This window comes from Cetorhinus maximus, chromosome 31, assembly GCF_964194155.1.
Source record: "Cetorhinus maximus chromosome 31, sCetMax3.hap1.1, whole genome shotgun sequence".
NCBI lineage: Eukaryota > Metazoa > Chordata > Chondrichthyes > Lamniformes > Cetorhinidae > Cetorhinus > Cetorhinus maximus.
The window spans coordinates 1,246,450-1,265,208 of record NC_135909.1 but is presented as its reverse complement, the minus strand read 5'-3'; the positions used below and the strand labels follow the sequence as shown (position 1 = coordinate 1,265,208).

Here is an 18,759-nt window from a genome sequence, read left to right as displayed (position 1 = left end):
TGAAGCGGCACCACTACAGTCATCGATGTACCGAAAGAAGGGTTGTAGGCGAGGGCCTGAGTGGGACTGGAACAAGGAATGTTCTGCATATCCCACAAAAAGATGGGCATAACTGGGGTCCATGCGGGTACCCATAGCCACACCTTTTATTTGGAGGAAGTGAGGCGTTATAAGAGAAATTGTTCAATGAGAGAACAAGTTCAGCCAGGTGGAGGAGAGTAGTGGTTGGTGGGGTTGTTCGGGCCTCTGTTCAAGGAAAAAGCGGAGAGCCCTCAGACCATCCTGGTGGGGGATGGAGGGTTAGAGGGATTGGACGTCCATAGTGAAGAGGAAGCAGTTAGGGCCAGGAAACTGGAAATTGTTGAAATGACGTAGGGCGTCAGAGGAATCATGAATAGGTGGAAAAAGACTGGACAAGGGGAGAGAGAGAATAGAGTCAAGATAGGAAGAAATGAGTTCAGTGGGGCAGGAACAGGCTGAAACAATGGGTCTACCAGGACAGTTCTGTTTGTGGATTTTGGGGAGGAGGTAGAAGCGGGCTATGCGGGTTTGGGGGACTAGAAGGTTGGAAGCTGTGGAGGGAAGATCTCCAGAGAAGATGAGATCAGTGACAATCCTGGAAACAATGGCTTGATGTTCAGTAGTGGGTTTATGGTCCAAGGGAGGTAGGAAGAAGCGTCTGCAAATTGGTGCTCAGTCTTTGCAAGGTAGAGGTCAGTACGCCGAACAACAACAGCACCACCCTTGTCAGCAGGTTTGACAACAAAGTCAGGGTTCGACCTGAGAGAACAGAGTGCAGCAAGTTCAGAAGGAGACAGGTTAGAGTGAGTGAGAGGAGCAGAGAAATTAAGATGGCTGATGCCACACCGACAGTTCTTAACGAAAAGATCAAGAGCAGGTAAGAGACCAGTGGGAGGGGTCCAGGTAGAGGGAGAACACTGGAGGTGGGTAGAATTCCCTGCTTCTCTTTCAAGCAGTGCTGTGGAATCTTTCTAATTCACTGTCACATGTTGGTGGAGCCTCAGTTTATGATTTCATCTGAAGGTGACACCTCTGACAAAGCAGCATTCTGTCAGTACTGTGCTGGAGTTTCAGCCTAGATTGTGCATGCAAATATAGTCATTGATAAAGGGTTTGGATCTAACTGCTTCCAAAAGAAAATTTAAATAGAGATCTGAAAGACTTCTAAGGTAGTTTAGTCTGCTAGGAACTGATATGGCAAATGATGTACCTCATTCATAAGAACGTAAGAAATAGGAGTTGGAGTAGGCTATAGGTTCCTCAAGCCAGCTCTGCCATTTAATAAGATCATGGCTTCATCTTCAACTCCACCTTCCTGCCCTATCCCCATATCCCTCGATGCCCTTGAGACTTCAGATATCTATCAATCTCAGCCTTGAATATCCTCAACAACTGAGCATCCACACACACTCTCCCACCACCAGTCAGACATTTTGGGGTGGGGAGGGGTAATAGGTTATATGTTTCTTCACCATGTAGAATTAAAAATCAGCATGCGAGTTACTCCATACTATTACCAAACCTCCTCCCCTGCCGATTGATCTGCCAGTTCCAGACAGAGATCGGCAGATCAGCAGAGATCATGGCTGGGGTGCGATGGGTAGCACGAGACAGTAAAAGGACAGTGGGAAGAAAATACCAAATTAATTGGTAGCTACATACTGAGTATAAATCTCCTAGGTGGCCAATTTCTTCCATTCTGCGTAACTGCAAGTTATTTTGTTCTTGATATTATCATTGTTTATGTCTGTTGAAAACATCAGAAACAAACATGCCTTTCAGTGGAAATAGATCCCAACTATCTGACCTCTAATGAAAGTCTTTTGAAGACCACCCCAAGTGATTCGGAATGATTGCTCAATTAAACTGTATTACATTGTGCTTTTGGCCCTGGTTTTTTTTTTTGGTCGTAGTGTCATGCCACAGGTTAGGGGATACGAGGTTCTGGAAATTAAATAGTGCAGCTGGTTGTTTTTAATGTGAGCAGACTCTTATCAGCTGTGGTCGTTGGCATTCTTCCATCTATGCAAGATGATGGTCTTGCAACAAAACAAATTGGTTGGGGATGGGGTATAACTTCAATGGTGCACTTTTACTGATAACTGAAAAGAGCAATCCGTGAGAGGCAGGTTTTTCTTGTGCCACACATGAAAATGGCTATCATTTGTCATTGTGGGTTTTTATTTTCGGTGTCGGGGTCTGTTGCCAAGCTGCTGCGGCCACTGAAGACTAAACTTTATCCTCATTATCACCTGTACTTTGTAATTAAACACAAATCAGTCACAAGTCCTGCCAGGAATAGTGGCCATCATGCTGTTGTGTTGTCACTCTGTGCAGTGACTGATGAACACACAGGATAATTAGTTTTATTTAAGTTCCATAGACCAGGAAGGCTTCAGATTTGATCCCTGATCGGTGGTGAGTGTGCTGATCTTGGTTGGGGTGGTACAGTTGTCTCCAGTTCCCTGGGCCAAGGAGGAGAAATCCCGGCGTGTTGCTTCTGATTGTTATCCAGTGACCCCTGTTAGAAAGTGCTTATATATGGGTGTCAGGTAAAGCCTCCCGTGGCCAAATACTCTGCTGACACTTACGTTACAAGTTCACGCATGAAGAATGGGCAAGGACCTTAGAATTGTACCCAGGTATGAATCAGCACCATCAAATAAGAGAGAATGTTAGATGTCTAATGTTAGATCACACTTGGAGTACTGTGCATATTTGTGGTCTCTATCTTAGAAGGAGCATACAGAAGGCAAAAAAATGTACAAGGATGATACTAGAACTGAGAGGTTAAACTGTCAGGAAAAAACACACAAGTTGTGGCTGTTTTCTATAGAAAACGGAAGCTGAGGAATGACCTAATAAATAGGACTTTAAAATTAAGAAGGGGTTTTATAGAGTGGACATAGAGAAGATATTTCCACTTGTGGGGAAATCAGAGCTGGGGGGAGGAGACCAGAGCTAGGAGTCATAAATATATGACGGTCACTAATAAATCCAACAGGAGAAACTTCATTACACAGAAAGTGAGGAGGATCTGAAACTTGCTACCACAGGGAGTGTTGAGGCAAATAGTTTAGATATATTTATGGGGGAACTGGATAAATGCATGAGGGAGAAAGGAATAGAAGGATATGCTGATAGACTGAGATGAAGAGGGGTGGGAGAAGGCTCCAGTGGAGCATAAATACCAGCAGGAAGCTGATGGGCTGAATGGCCAATTTCTGTGCTTTGCATTGTATTTGGGGGGGAAATAAAAGCAATAAACAATATCAACAGAAGACTAAGTAGCACATGTTCTGTGCTGCTTGCCTAGCTTGCAGCTAGACTTCTCTATCAACAAAACAGTAAAACCTTAATTTCCTGGTTACCCCTGGCTGGAATCATTTCTCCATCCCATCAACACTGCCATCAATTTCACCAGCTTAAATTGAGAGCTTGTTGTGGGAGAAGTTCAGGAACCAATATCCTCCCACGCTGTTGTTTAATGTGTTAAACCTGCAGCTGCTGCTAAGCTGAATATCTCATTTTGATCTTTTTGCCTAAACCAAGTAAAAATTTGGCCTAGTCTGCTGCACAAATCATACTTGCAGGATCTCTTGGCATGTAACACATCAGCAGGGTGTACAAGTTATTGTAGTTCTTACATCAAAGTAACAGGCATACAAGGACAATCATGAAATTTCCTTTCTCTGCTATTTTACCAGGGTGTAGACCTGTTAATTTAAATGGGCTGATATCTAGTTCACAGAGGGTTTTATAAAAATTCATCACAGGTATTTATTCCTAGAATCCCTGTTTTCTTTGCACACGTCTTGTCTTGTTTTGTTTTCTGGCGTTCTTGCTCTCTTTATTTTCTCTCCCTATTTCCCTATATTTTTTATCTATCTATTACCATGTTTTATATTGATGTATGGGAGAGCGTTGTTCAGATGTTGCAGGCTTCCACTTAAGTGGCACTCTGCAGGCTTTTCCTCACTGGTGTGATGCCATCGGAGACCTAATGGAAGGCATGTCATGTTTTGCACTGCCGTGCCTACCAGTTTTTGAACCCAACTAAGATTGGATCCCATGGGCACATAATTTCAGACCATGGTCGTACAGGCTGAAAGGAATGTGGGGGAAGATCTCTGGGTCTGCAAGGTTATCTGATTTCTTCTGTTTAGAGTTGGGCAAGTTGGCTTTGGCTTTGTGTATACAGTGTTTGGAGAATTCTGCGTTTGTGATTGTTGATTGACCTGGCACATTATTTCCATTGCATTACAATAATAATAAGCAGTAATTAGAATTGTTTTCTGTTAAGCAACTACCCCTGTTTTTCAGTAGTTACAGGTATTTGAGGAAGCATTTTAAGTGAGTCTTGAGCGTGTCAATATGCGCAAGTCGTACCCTATGCTGACTATTGCCAGATGTAGAGTTCACCTTCCCCATATTCAAAGTGCACCAGTGCTATTAGTAAGCCATCAATATAAAAAATGTTATTAGGACAAAATGGTTAATTCCATGATGGCTAATTCCGGGAAATCTGTGCTTGAAGGATCAGACGTGGCATCTCAACATGTAGCCTGAACCTCCAATTCATACTATCTTATTAGCACACCTTCCCACTGGGAACATAGTTTAATAACATGGTGGTGTTAAATGTGATGAGGTTCCTTGGAACCTCTGTGTAGACTAGATTTAATATGAGGCCTGACTGGGTTGATAACTGCAGGGGGTGTGGAATGAGTCCGTTATTAGGCACCCAGATTTATGCCTGTTTACAGGGGGCTGTATGGATGAACTTGTACCTCGTATTAATCACAATTTATAGACTGGATCAGTCACACCTAAGTGCTTTGTGCCTTATCTTGTTAATGAATTTTCTATGTGCAAATAGAGATGAATGAGTATGTTCTCAGCTCAATGACAGGTGTTTGCTGTGGATAGGAGTGCTGTAGGTCATTTATTTAATGTCAGCAGAACTAGAGAGTGCACATATCAATTAGTCTTCCTGTTTAATCATTAGACATCTTAATCCCTAATGAAACATTTTAACTTCCACAGACAACATAGGAAGAATACTTCTAAGGATTACTTTTAATGACAGATCAATCCGGAGTGTAAACCCCAAGCCGCATTTATTTTTCCGTGAAACTAGATGGGAATTGATGCTAAATATTTGAGTTTAAAAATCATACTCTTTGCTGTACTCCATTACCGATGTTTTGTTCAGCTTTTGCCTCTTTATCACCCTTCCACTCCTGAAAGTGTTAATTACCTCTAAAACAGGCAAGTGTGCAACAATCCTGCAGGACATTCCTGACAATCCAAAATAATATGCGTTTGAATAGCAACTTTAATGTGGCAAAATACCCCCATGGCGCATCACGATTTGGGGCAGGGAGGAGTGAGAGAACAGACACCAGGCGTTTGGTACTACACAGAGTCACATAATAGATCTTTAATGTTTTGCAACATTGAGGTTGCTTGATATCTAGTCGATACTAGAGTATTTCACCATCTGAATTGTTACAGGCAGGAGGGGGGTTTAATTTAAACAGCCTCGATTTCTTCTCTCACCACCCGTCCATACACAGGAAGGTGTTTTGATTTTGATTTCCCCTTTTATAAGTGGTGGCGTATTTCCCAAACCCCTCGGTTTTAGTGCGATCCAATTTCTATTAATAACGCTACAGCAAACTTGAGATAGGGTAAACACAGAGGGTTAGTTTATTTGAATGCACTCAAACACGAGAAGAGGGTCACGATGTAGCCTCATTGTCACTCATCCAATAAAGAAGGGAATAGAGAAAGAAAAGTTTACAGGGCAAAGACCACAGAGTAAATAATTATTGTTTCATGTGAGCCCAGAGTCCAGAATCAAAGTGCAATGATGTAGTCCTTCACAGAGGTTGGCAGGTTGAAAAGTGATGCTGGATGATTCACTTTTCCAGTAGAGATGACTTCCACATTGAGCTAAGCATGCAGAGATGAATTAGTCTTGTAGGTGATGGTATAGAAGTTCCGGTAGAAATAGTGTAGATGGGCGCCAGGCATTCAGACTTGGACAGAGCCCTATTTCTAAGCTGCTGCTTGTTAGATGGAAGATGGCAGACTGATTTGCAGAACAGCAAGACAGTATAACTGGTTCTCCCAGCTGAGGGGGGTCATGTCATATGACTCTCACCCCTCCGCTTTGGCTTTGATCAAGGGTGTATATTTGTTTGTCTGGGTTCTTGGGGTTGTAAATGTTCCAACTATTAAGAATTTGAAATGAACGTTGCAGGGTCAGGTGGCCAGGCCTGGTTTATGAAATGTAGATGGCCCTTGTAAAATCCCCATTGAATTTGGTCTCTGCAACCCACAGGGTCGTTAGCATCCCTTCAGAGATAACGAGGTGTCAGCTTCTCTGATACTGCCAGAAAGTTCCTTTTGTTTGAAAGCCATAGCCAGTGAGTCATGACTTCAGTCATTTTAAAGTCTTTGTCCAGTTTTTAAAATTTTAGAAGTTAGCCATGAAGGTGTCTATATATTTTAGTAAAATAGAGTGTGAGATCTTAGCCCCTGACAGAATTGTTTTCCCTTGATAAACGTGCATATCCTGAAAATGACTGAATTGCCACATGTGACAAGTTAGACTTGAGTAGTGACTTGATGTGATACTAACCCAAGGTCTCTGTTTCTATTCCTAGCCCAAACCCACCAAAGGACGGATGCGGATTCACTGTTTAGAGAATGTGGATAAGGCCCTGCAATTTTTGAAGGAGCAGAAAGTCCATCTGGAAAACATGGGCTCTCATGACATCGTGGATGGGAACCATCGCCTCACTCTGGGCCTAATATGGACCATCATCCTTCGGTTTCAGGTATTTGGTGCAGCAGTTTGTTGCATCAAGAAGGATCTTGCAGATTAATCTGTTATGAATAGTGAATGAATGACAAATCCCAATTACATAGGGCCTGAGGCACAGAAATGGCCCATCCAGTCCATGCCAGTGTTTATGCTCCATTCGAGCTTCCTCCCATCTTTTCTCATCTAAGTCTACCATCATAACCTCTATTTTCTTCTCCTTCAAATGTCTCGTCTAGTTTCCCCTTAAATTCATTTATACTGTTTGCTTCAACCACGCCCCGTGGTAGCAAGTTCCACGTTCTCACCACTCTCTTGTATGAAGAAGTTTCTGAATTCCCTATTGGGTTTCTTGGTGATTATTTTGTATTAATGGTCTCTAGTTTATGCTCTTCCCCAGAAGAGGAAATGTTTCGATAGAAGAAACTCTATCAAAACCTTTCAGAATTTTAAAGACCTCTATTAGGTCCCCCCCACCCCTGCCATCTCTCTTTTCTCGAGACCCAGCCTAATCCTTTCCTGATGTGTATACCCACACATTTCTGGCATCATCCTTGTAAATCTTCTCTGCACCCTCACCAGTGCCATTATATCCTTTTTATAATATGGTGACCAGAACAGCACACAGTACTATTGTCTAACCAAGGTTTGATACAGGTTTAGCATAACTTCCTTACTTTTCAATTCTATCCTTATAGCAATAAAGCCTAGTGCTTGGTTTGCTTTTTAAAAAAAATAATCTCCTAACCTGTGGCAGAACTTTTAGTAATTAATGTATTTATACTCCAAGATCCCTTTGCTCCCGTACCCCACCAAGACTTGCACTTTCCAAGTAATAAGTGACCTCCATATTCTTTTATCAAAATGCGTGTTGAATTTCATTTGCCAATTGTTTGTGTGTTCTTCAAGTTTCTTAATGTCCTTCTGTAATTTGTTGCAGTCCTCCTTAGTATTGACTATCTTCCCACAATTCTTCCCCCCCCCCCCCGCCAAAATTTGGTCATCCGCAAGTCCAAATCGTTAATGTGAATTGTGAACAGCAAATTAATGGTCATGTATTGGTTAAGATAATTACAGATAAGGCAATTATTCCCCAAGTACTCATTCTTTCCTAGGATTTCAAAACCCTGGAACTCCTTAACCTCCTAAGTTTTTCATTACTCTGACCCCAAACTTCGTATATTCTAATCTCTACTTCTAGTCAGCTTGTTTCTCTCTCTCTGGTTTAGTTGCAGGGGTAATCCAATGAGTAGCAAATTGCATTCGCTGTTGGGACAAAGCAAGACAATAGTTACTGTGGAAGCAAAGTGAACGCTGGGAATATAAGCTAATCAGCTATAGGATTTAATGCTTGAGGGATTTAGAGCATTTTGTGGACACATTAAACCCCAATAGTGTAGCTTCTAACATTGGTGAGAAAGCTAACTAGATGTTATGGAATGCCTAGCCAGAGGGATAGGGCACAAAACAAGGGAAGTGATGATAACTATGTATAATACATTAGTATGGCCCCATCTGAAATAGTGTGTGCAATTTTCATTGCTGTACAATGGGAAAAATATTCAGGCATTGCAGATCCAGTAAAACATTTAAATTGATATCTAGCTTCAGGCATCTGAATAATGAGCAGAGGTTTAAGGGCTATGGATTGTTTTCTCTACTCTGGAGAATGGAAGGCTTAGGAGAGAGATTATTCAAGTGTTCAAGACCCCTAATAGACATAAATCAAACCCAACCAGTACATTGGAGTTTGGCACAAACTCTAGGAGTAGATGATCCCAGCTCAAATCTAAAAGAAAAAGTGAAGTAGTTAAATATAAAAAGCCTGACACATGGAGTACTGTGTATAGTTTTGGTGTCCTTATTTAAGGAAAGATATACTTGCTTTGCAGGGAGTGCAACAAAGGTTCAGTAGGCTGATTCCTTAGATGATTGAGGCGGAGAGGTTTAGGAGAGGAATTCCAGAGTTTAGGGCCCAGACAGCTGAAGGCACAGCTGCCAAAAGTGGAGTGATGCGCAAGGGTGAAAATTGGAGAAGAACAGAAGATGCGATATAAATATAAATTATTGTTCCAGATAACATTGTTGAGTGAGCCTAAGGAACATAGGAACAGGAGGAGGCCATTCAGCCCTTCGAATCTGTTCCACCGCTCAATTAGATAATGGCTGAGCTGTATCTTAAGTGCACATACCTGCCTTTGTTCTAAAGCTGTTAATACAATGATTTTTTAAAAAATTCAATCTCAGTTTTGAAATATACTTGAGACACTGGACCAGAAGCCAATGTAGGCCAGCAAGTACAGGGGTGATAGGTGAATGGAACCAGTTACCTGGGTTAGGATAAGGCCGACAGAGTTTCGAATGAGAAGCTTACGGTGTATGGGAGATGGGAGGCAGGACAAGAGAGCTTTGGAATAATCTAGTCTGGAGGTGACAAGGGCATGAATAAGGGTTTCAGCAGAAGATGGGCTGTAGTACAAATAGGAAGCATTGGGAAGCCTTCTTCCTCGAGAAAGTTGTTCATGTTGTGAAATTGGATTTCTAGGGGCAGCAAAAGGTTACAAAGACTATTCGGGTCACTAGTATTCAAATTGCAGATATACATCATGATCATTCTTCACTGTTCTTTATCAGAATACCTGTGTCAAGAACATATTTTAAGTCATGCCCCTCTCACTACATCTTCCCTGCAATATTGGAGGAATTAATATTGCAGTGGATTGCTTTACCTTGTACCAGTTTTCTGTGTTTGTCCAGAAACTGAGCATTACTGCCTCTTGACTGGAAAAGCAGCCACCTTATTGTCTCGCTCCCTCATGCTCTCTCTCTCTCTCTCTCTCTCTCTCTCTCTCTCTCTCCCTCTCTCCCTCTCTCTCTCTCCGCCCCCCCCCTCCACCCCCCAGGCCCCAATCTGCCCAGAAACATTGACTCACAAGGCACTGGCAGTTCTCTGGTAAGTTACCACAGAAGGGTAAATGAGCTGTCCATAGTGAGTCAGTGTTTAAGGTTATCTGAAAGCCCTAATGACGATTTGCTTTTGTCTGCGGTAAATAACACAGTCTTTGGTCTTGCTTATACGTACTTTAATTATCATGGTTTTTGTTTCAAAGATCCAGGATATCAGTGTTGAAACAGAAGATAACAAGGAAAAGAAATCTGCCAAGGACGCGCTTCTGCTCTGGTGCCAAATGAAGACTGCAGGGTAAGCACAATTGGAGAAATGTGAGTGGGATAAATGGCAGGTCCTTGCAAAGTATATATGTTGATAAAGAACAGACAGTGTTTGAAATGCACAGCAGATTAATCAACATCTGACCAAGAAATTAATGTTTAAGAGTATGTCCCTTCATTTGAACCAGTATTTATAAAATCTCTACTTGGAATGCTATTCTGAGGCTGAAGTGGGGGCCCTCTCCTGGGGTAGAGTATAGGGCACCTTAAGTTGTATCTGTCTGTGCTACACTTGCTCAGTGAGTGTTTGGCATTGCCACTGGGTAGAAGAGTGTTCCACCCCCAATACCATTATATCTTGTTCAAAAAGTTAATTTACACAAATATATTTACTCAGGTTTGCAAGTTTGATATATATTGAACTGAATACATTGACGAAGAGGTCTGACACACCCTGTGAGAGATCTTCAAAACTTGTGTTTCTGTATGGCAATTGCCAGTTCTAGAGTCTTTCACATTTCTGAAAGTCCCCTTCCCTTCATTCACTCACTGCTGGTGCGCTGGACCCTCTATTTTTCATTATTGACTTTGTTCAGACAGTTGCGTAAAGTGTTCTGATTATCTGCGTCAGGCGATTGCTGACCTGCCCCCACCTCTACAGAATGTAAACTTACTCTTCCAATTGAGTGCCTCCAGTTGGCGGGCAATGTTGAGGTTGTTATAGATACTTATCAAAGAGGCCATTCAGTCTGTCTACTCAATTACCGTATTCAGAGACCATTCCAGGCATTAAGTACTCTTTGTGTGAAGAACTGCCTCCTTAACTTGCCATTTTTCTTTTGTGCACGTCTCCCCTTATCCATCAAGCATGGTTTGACACTAATCTGAACTGTTCAACATTTTGGGTTGTTCTGTGTTTCACAGGTACCCCAATGTTAATGTTCACAACTTCACCACAAGCTGGAGGGATGGACTGGCCTTCAATGCAATTGTCCACAAACACAGGTATGTATCATTCCTTCAGACATTGGAGATTTTGACGGAACTGAGTGCTTCAAGCTAATGTGATCTAACTATTCGTATAATAATGTAAATAATAAGTGCCAATATTATATAAAGATGCACAACACTTTCCAAATGCTCGTGATGTTTCCTTAGGATAGATTACATGATATCAGTCATTTTTGCCAAGCCAGTTTGATTTTCAATGTTCTCTGTTTTTAGACAGATGCAGGTGCTAAGTACTTTCTCACGGATAACCCACATAGGTTCAACCGTATTCTTTCTTTGGTTTTACCTGAAATTCCACGCCATAGTCCCCAGCTGCCTGCTTGCTCAGGTGTAACTCCTAAATGAGCAACTTCGGTGCAATGTTGGCACTGCGCCGAGCTTCCGACCTCCAAATCCAATCCATCACCGAGGCCATGTATTTCCCCCTTTCTTAATATTGCCCACACTCCGTCATACCTCAGTCTCAAACTCTCATCAAATCTCTTGTCCACTCCCAGGCTCTCATTTACCAAAAGTCTCATCAGCCCTTGAACTCTACCCACTACACACATTCTGACTTTTACAAAACTCCTGCCATGTATCTTATCCCATTGGAAGCCCTGCTCACTTGTCCTTTCTGTCTTCACTGATTTCCACCAGCGTCAACATATTGATTTCTAAATCCTTGCCCTTGGTTACATATTCATCCATGACCTTGCACCACATTAACTCTGCAGCCTCCTCCAACCTTGTAAAATAGCTTCCAGCCTCCGTTCTTCAGATTCCGGCCTACTGTTCTTTGTCCTGTCCCACCCAACTCCCCGGCCAAACACAATTCAACATAAGTGCCAGATCCTTCAGCTGTGACCCTCAGGATCTCTGCAGTTATCACCCTATATTCCTATGCCAGCTACGTTTCTACCCAACTTCAGAAGCCCCCAAAACGTTGCTCTCTTTGACCATTTCTTTGGGGGCCACCTTGAACTCCTCTTGTAACTCTAGATCATTTGTTATTGCCCTGCACCTTCAGCAGACTTCAATTCCAAACCATCCCCTGTTTCATGAAGCAGCGTGGCATGTCTCAGTGCTCCCAAGGTGCTATCTAAATATAGGTTATTCTAATATGCTAACTTGTTTCTGCTTATTTTATACCTTTCCAAGGAAACATTGGAAAATTCAGAGCAGCAAGTTTTAATTTAACAGTCTGCGTCATTTAATTTGTTGCAGAATCATCTTTACATATTTACTGATTATACGCATGGACTTAATGATGTTCCAGTATGAGTCCTGGCTCAGTAATAGTAAAGGATATCTCTATCAGCTGGCTGGTCAGCAGTCTAAGTACATATCCAGAGACGACTACAACCCTGATTTCCCCCAGTTTCTTAAAAGCGCTGACTCTTGCTGGGGTACAGCTCTGATACCTCATCCAAGTGCCCATTCTTCATGGTCAGCCTAGACAGTGAGTGCTGACAAAATCAAGAATATCACAGCTGAGGCCAGTCCTGTCCTCCGCCAATGTTTGCCAATTATGCATTCCAACTGGATTGCAGTAAACATTTCCTTGCGGAAATTTAACTCGGCACAGACTGGGAATCGAATGTGGGGCCTCCCTGGTCCTGAGTTACACACTGTATCTACCTGTTGAGTAAACCCAGGGACCTCATTTCCTGATACCAGGCTCTGAATCCAGCCTCTTTTTCCAAGTTTACAAGTGCAACTTTGGAATTTTCTGCCTCAGAAGGCTGTGGAGGCGGGTTCATTGAATATCCTTAAGGCGGAGGTAGATAGATTCTTGTAAGGCAAGGGAATCGAAGGTTCTCTGGGGTAAATGGGAATGTGGAATTAGAAATATAAAGAGATCAGCCATGATCTTATTGAATGGTGGAGCAGGCTCGATGGGCTGAATGGCCTACTTTTGCTCCTATTTCGTATGTTCATATTGCCCAGTCATTACACAATTAAAATGTGTACTGGATTCAGGTTGGATTAATAAATCAAGGGAATCCAGGGGTAGGGGTTAGGCCTTGAAAATGAGGAGATGGTGGCATAGTGGTAATGTCACTGGACTAGTAATGTAGAGGCCCAGACTAATACCATGAGCTTGAATCGCACCATGGCAGCTGGTGGAATTTGAATTTAATTCATTCAATTTTTTAATAAAACTTCTGGTATTGAAAGCTAGCCTCAGTGATGTTGTCATAAAACTATCCTTGATTGTTGTAAAAATCCATCCGGTTAATTTAATGTCCTTTAGGGAAGAAAATATGCTATCCTTATCTGGTCTGGCCTGCATGTGACTCCAGACCCACAGCAATGTGGTTGGCTCTGAAATGGGCCTAACAAGCTACCAATTCCAAGGGCAATCAGGAATGGGCAACAAATGCTGGCCTTAGCAGTGATGCCAACACCCCATGAAAGAATTTTAAAAAGTAGAGTTGAGCTCGAAGACCAGCCATAATTTTCTCAAACGGCAAAGCAAACTTGCTGGGCTGTACGGTCAACTTCTGTTCTTATTTCTTACGTTCTTATTTCAGTATAGTCTCGCCCTACATAGAATGTAATTTTGTCTTGCGCTGTTAACCTTGTTCTTTTACCTTTCTCCTCTTTGTTCTTCATTTCAGGCCTGATTTGATTGACTTTGACAAACTGAAGAAGTCGAATGCTCACTACAACTTACAGAATGCGTTCAATGTGGCAGAGCAGCAGCTGGGACTCACCAAGCTGCTGGATCCTGAAGGTACATAAGGGCACGTGAACAGGCTTAGACCTGATCCTAATGTTTGTGATATACTGGATTTAACCGGTGTGTGTTAAAACTTTAGTAAAGCTAATGGAACAGTATGTTAGCCCCGCTGTGAGACAAGTTGTGTGTTTGTTTCTGCGGCTCTTGACATAATAGACACTTGAGTTCGGTCATCAATTGGGAAAAGAAAAATTTGCACATAGAGCCTTTCATGACCTCAGGATGTTCCAAAGTGTTTTACAGCCAATAAAGTGCTTTTGACATATAGTCGGTATTTAATGTAAAAAATATGGCAGCCAATTTGCACAAAGTAAGCTCCAACAAACAGCAATGCAGTAATGACCAGATTTCTTTTTTTAAGCGATACTGATTTGAGGGATAAACATTGGCTAGGGCACCGGGGGGAACACTCCCCTGCTCCTCTTCAAAATAGTGCCATGGGATGTTTCCCATCCAGCTGAGAGGGCAGATGGGGCCTCAGTTATGCACTGGAGTGTCGGCCTTGATTTTCGTGCTCGAGTCCTGGAGTGGGACTTGAACCATGCCTCTTCACGTGCAGTTGAGAGTACTACCAACTGAATCACAGCTGAGTGGAGTGAGGTATTGGATGTGGGCCAAATGGTTCCTCGTCAGTTGGAAGAGAAAATTGATCTAGATCTTGGTGTGCAGGGGACAGTTTCAAAGTTTGCAGATGATACGAAGCTTGGGAGTGTTGTGAACTGTGTGGAGGACGGTGTGGAACTTCAAGAGGACATAGACAAGTTAGTGGAGTGGGCAGATAGGTGGCAGATGAAGTTCAATGTGGAGAGTGTGAAGTGATGCATTTTGCTAGGAAGAACATGTACAGATAATGTAAAATAAGGGATGAAATTTTGAAGGGGGTGCAGGAGCAGAAAGACTTGGGTGTATATGTGCATAGATCATTGAAGGTGGCAGGACAGGTGGAGAGAGCAGTTAATAAAGCATATAGTATCCTGGGCTTTATTAATAGTGGCATAGAGTACAAGAGCAGGGAGATTATGCTGAATTTATATACTTGCTAGACCTGAGCTGCAATATTATGTACGGTTCTGGGTGCCACGCTATAGGAAGGATGTGAACACATTGGAGAGAGTGCAGAAGAGGTTTACAAGAATGGTTCCATTCACGAGATGTTTGTCAGCCTTTTTTATTTACTTATTAACCCCCTATTCTTGTTATCTCATTTTGCTAGGTCTGGCAACATAATGATTTAAAAATTCTCAACCTTGTTTTCAAATCCCTTCAAGGCCTAACCCCCCACCACCCTATGTCTATACTACTCCAACCATACAAACTGCTGAGATTTTTGCGCTCCTCTAGTTCTGCCCTCTTACCCATCTCCAATTTTAATTACTCCAACATTGGCAGGCGTACCTACCAAATGCCTAAGCCCTAAACTGTGGAATTTAAACCTGTCTGCCTCCCTACCAAGCCTTCCTTTAAGATGCTCCTTAAAATCTACCTCTGCCTAATATCTCCATATGCGGCTTAGTGTCAAATTTTGATTATGCTGCTGTGAGGTGCCTTGGAATGAGTTGCTTTGTTGTAAGTGCTGTATAAGTGCAAGTTGCTGTTGTTGTTACCTGCCTTCCCTTCATCCCTGCCAAATCCTAACTGGGCTTGGATCAGGTGGGCCTCCCTCACTGGCTTTTAAATTCCAAACCTTTCTCACCTTAACGACACATCTTGATTCACTTCCAAGTCTTCTCTTTCTTTTGTCAACTTAAGTGAAGGGTTGAGGATAACGCTAGAGTTTCTCTTTTTTTAAAAAAAGATAGAAGGGAACAGTGTTTAGAATTCAGTTAAAATCTCCCTTAAAACAGCTGGCAGCAGAATGTGACGTGAGTGTGTTCAACATTGGCAGACTGTCATAAACAGCAATTCCTGGATCCCAAGTAATATGATAGAAGACAATATTATCATTTTATTGTATTAAGTTGGATATTTTATGCTGAAACGAGTATTTGCTGTGTTTGCATTTGGTGAAATGGAGGGCCGCACTCATTCTAGCTTTTTTGCTCCCAGATGTCAGTGTGGACCAGCCTGACGAGAAATCAATCATCACTTACGTTGCTACATACTATCACTACTTCTCCAAGATGAAGGCACTGGCTGTAGAAGGGAAACGTATTGGGAAGGTATGAAGAATGATAATTGAGTGAAATAACAATGAGAACACTGTAATATTGACAAAGACACTAATCACAACATGACCCCCACCACACATATTGCTGTCAAAAACACTGTTTTCTCTGCATGGCTGCTGTGCTGTCTGCTACAGTTAATTTTACTTCCTTCCTTCCCCAGAGGTGTTGACTCCTCACTGTGGCATAATTCCATGGCTGTCTTCCAGTATCTCAGTTGGCTATTAATCTACTGTCAGCTGGATGCTGATCAGCAAGCTAGTTGGCTGCAGAGGCATCACAACCAATCCTCTCCATGAGCACATTGACTGAATATTGATAAATTTGGGAACCCAGGTTGATTTTTTTTCCCTCTATGTAGCCTAGGGGTGTAAAATCAAGTGCAGCACCCCAACTGCCACAATCAGTTAATTAAGTACAGAGAGTCATTTGGCAATACGGAACTTGAGTATTGCTGAAAAAAAGAGATGTCTAAGCTTTTTGTCTTGCACTCATCAAGACACTTCGCAAGAATACCTATATAAGGGGAAAACAACAATTTATACTGTATATGAAGAGAATGCTGATTGGTTGGCAAGTGGACTCTGATTGGCAGATGCGTTACCATGGAGAATGCATCAGCGATGGCGACTGACAGTTAACTGTCAGGCATCGTTTGAAATTTAAATCAAGCAGCTTGACCCTGTTTGGCAAGACATTGCCCTGAGGAATGAGTCAGCAAATGGCTATCACTTACTTTGTTTTAGCTGAAACAGGCACAATCTGTGTAATATAAAAGCAAAATACTGCGGATGCTGGAAACCTGAAACAAGATGTGTGTAATGTTCTTCCTGTCTGCAAGGAACAGAGCCCTGTGTATTAACATATGTAGCTTCCAGTACACGCAAATGCGCCACACTGCGAGCTCAACTGACAATCTTAAATTGATTGTCAGCGTAATTCTTAACATTCTTGGTATTCTCGTGAAGTGTCCTGATGAGTGTAAGAGGAAAAGCTTAGACATGTCTCTTTATTCAGCAATACTTAAGTAAGGAGAGCGATTTCTGGTCTTTGTGGTTCAGTACGACACCCTGCCTTGCTTAGAATCATAGAAAGTTTACTGCACAGAGGAGGCCACTTGGCTCAACATGTCTGCGCCAGCCAAAAAACGAGCCTCCCAGCCTAATCTCACTTTGTGCCCACTTTCTTTTAATCAAGGACATATATCTACGATTCACTACCCAAGTATTTCCTTTGTTGATCAGTTTGTTATATACGTTCTGTGATGCTCCACACACCAATGAATAATTGTGCTGTTTGTGTTGCCTCAGGTACTGGACTACGCAATCGAGGCAGACAACATGATTGACAAGTATGAAACTCTCGCCTCCGACCTCCTGCAGTGGATTGAGCACACCATCATCACACTGAATGATCGTAAACTGGCAAACTCACTAAATGGGGTTCAGAACCAGCTTCAGGCCTTCAACACATACCGCACTGTGGAGAAACCACCCAAGTAAGCAACTTGGGGCGCCCACCCCCCACCACCAACTATATATTGGCAGATATATAAAAAGTTTACATCTAGTTGTCCTGTTTTTTTTTTATTTTGTTGCGGGATCTGGGCACCACTGGCTAAGCCAGCATTTGTTGCCCATCCCTAACTCCCCTTGGGAAGGTGGTGGTGAGCTGCCTTCTTGAACCGCTGCAGTCCGTGTGGTGTAGGTACACCAGCAGTGCTGTTAGGAGGGAGTTCCAGGATTTTAATCCAGCAACAGTGAAGGAGCGGTGATGTATTTCCAAGTCATGACGGTGAGTGGCTTGGAGGGGAACTTCCAGGTGGTGCTGTTCCCATCTATCTGCTACCCTGTCCTTCTAGATGGTAGCGGTCGTGGCTTTGGAAGGTGCCGCCCAAGGAGCCTTGGTGAGTTTCTGCAGTGCATCCTGTAGATGGTATACTCTGCTGCCACTGTTCGTCGGTGGTGAAGGGAGTGAATGTTTGTGGAAGGAGTGCCAATCAAGTGGGCTGCTTTGTCCTGGATGGTGTCAAGCTTCTTGAGTGTTGTTGGAGCAATGCTCTCCACTTGCCTGGATGAGTGCAGTGTTAATAGAATCCAAGCAAGCTAGCGAAGTCAAAATCAAGACACAGAGCTTTTCTTTACTGAGAGAATTTATTGACTTTGGTCGGTCTCATAGTTCATCCCTCACTCACCCAGTGTCCCAGCCGTCCCCTATTTATACTCTTTTGGCATACTCTTTTCATAGTGTCCCCTATTTATATGTGCTCAAAGTACTTAATTAAACAATGCCCTTCACCCGTGTACCTTAACAATATAATTAATATATCTTTGACACAGCGTGTGTGGGTGACTCACTAATTGTTCCCTGCTTTTATGGGCATGCCTCACCTGAACTTCACTTGGTCTGCCAGTGGAGACACTAAGAATTGGGAGCTGCCAGTGGAGACACTGAGAATTAGGAGCTCACAGTGTGGAAACTGTTAAAGCTGAAACTGTATTATACCAACTCTGTAATGATATAGGCCTGAGGTTGGAATCAAACACTGGGCAGAAACTCAGTGTACCATTTGGAAAGGTGTCAAAAGATGAAGTGGAAGCTGCTTCTGTTGGGAATTGGCCCCGTTTTCTTAGTTGGTTGTGTGGACTAACTTCCATTTATTTCCTCTTTTCTCTCCCCCACTCCACCACACGGCTCCTTTCTGCGTCCCACATCAAGGAAGCCCCAGGCCGCTCAGTTCAATTCTGTTCAATTCGCCCTTCAAAAGCCTCGATGCAATTCTGGCCAATTGAGGGCTGTTGTGAGTCCCTCTGAAGCCCCAGGAAAGCCCCAAC

The 18,759-nt window shown here is 42.7% G+C and overlaps 1 protein-coding gene across 3 annotated transcripts in view; it reads left to right on the top strand.

The window, feature by feature from the left end:
• The window catches only part of sptbn2 (spectrin, beta, non-erythrocytic 2), a 297,786-nt gene that overhangs the window by 219,951 nt on the left and 59,076 nt on the right, over nt 1-18,759 (top strand). For all 3 annotated transcript variants that reach the window (XM_078532661.1, XM_078532659.1, XM_078532660.1), the window contains 6 exons: nt 6,696-6,869; nt 9,964-10,055; nt 10,949-11,029; nt 13,639-13,754; nt 15,807-15,919; nt 17,236-17,423. In XM_078532661.1, the coding sequence (XP_078388787.1) occupies nt 6,696-6,869; nt 9,964-10,055; nt 10,949-11,029; nt 13,639-13,754; nt 15,807-15,919; nt 17,236-17,423 (764 nt within the window). The remainder of the gene's footprint in view (nt 1-6,695; nt 6,870-9,963; nt 10,056-10,948; nt 11,030-13,638; nt 13,755-15,806; nt 15,920-17,235; nt 17,424-18,759) is intronic.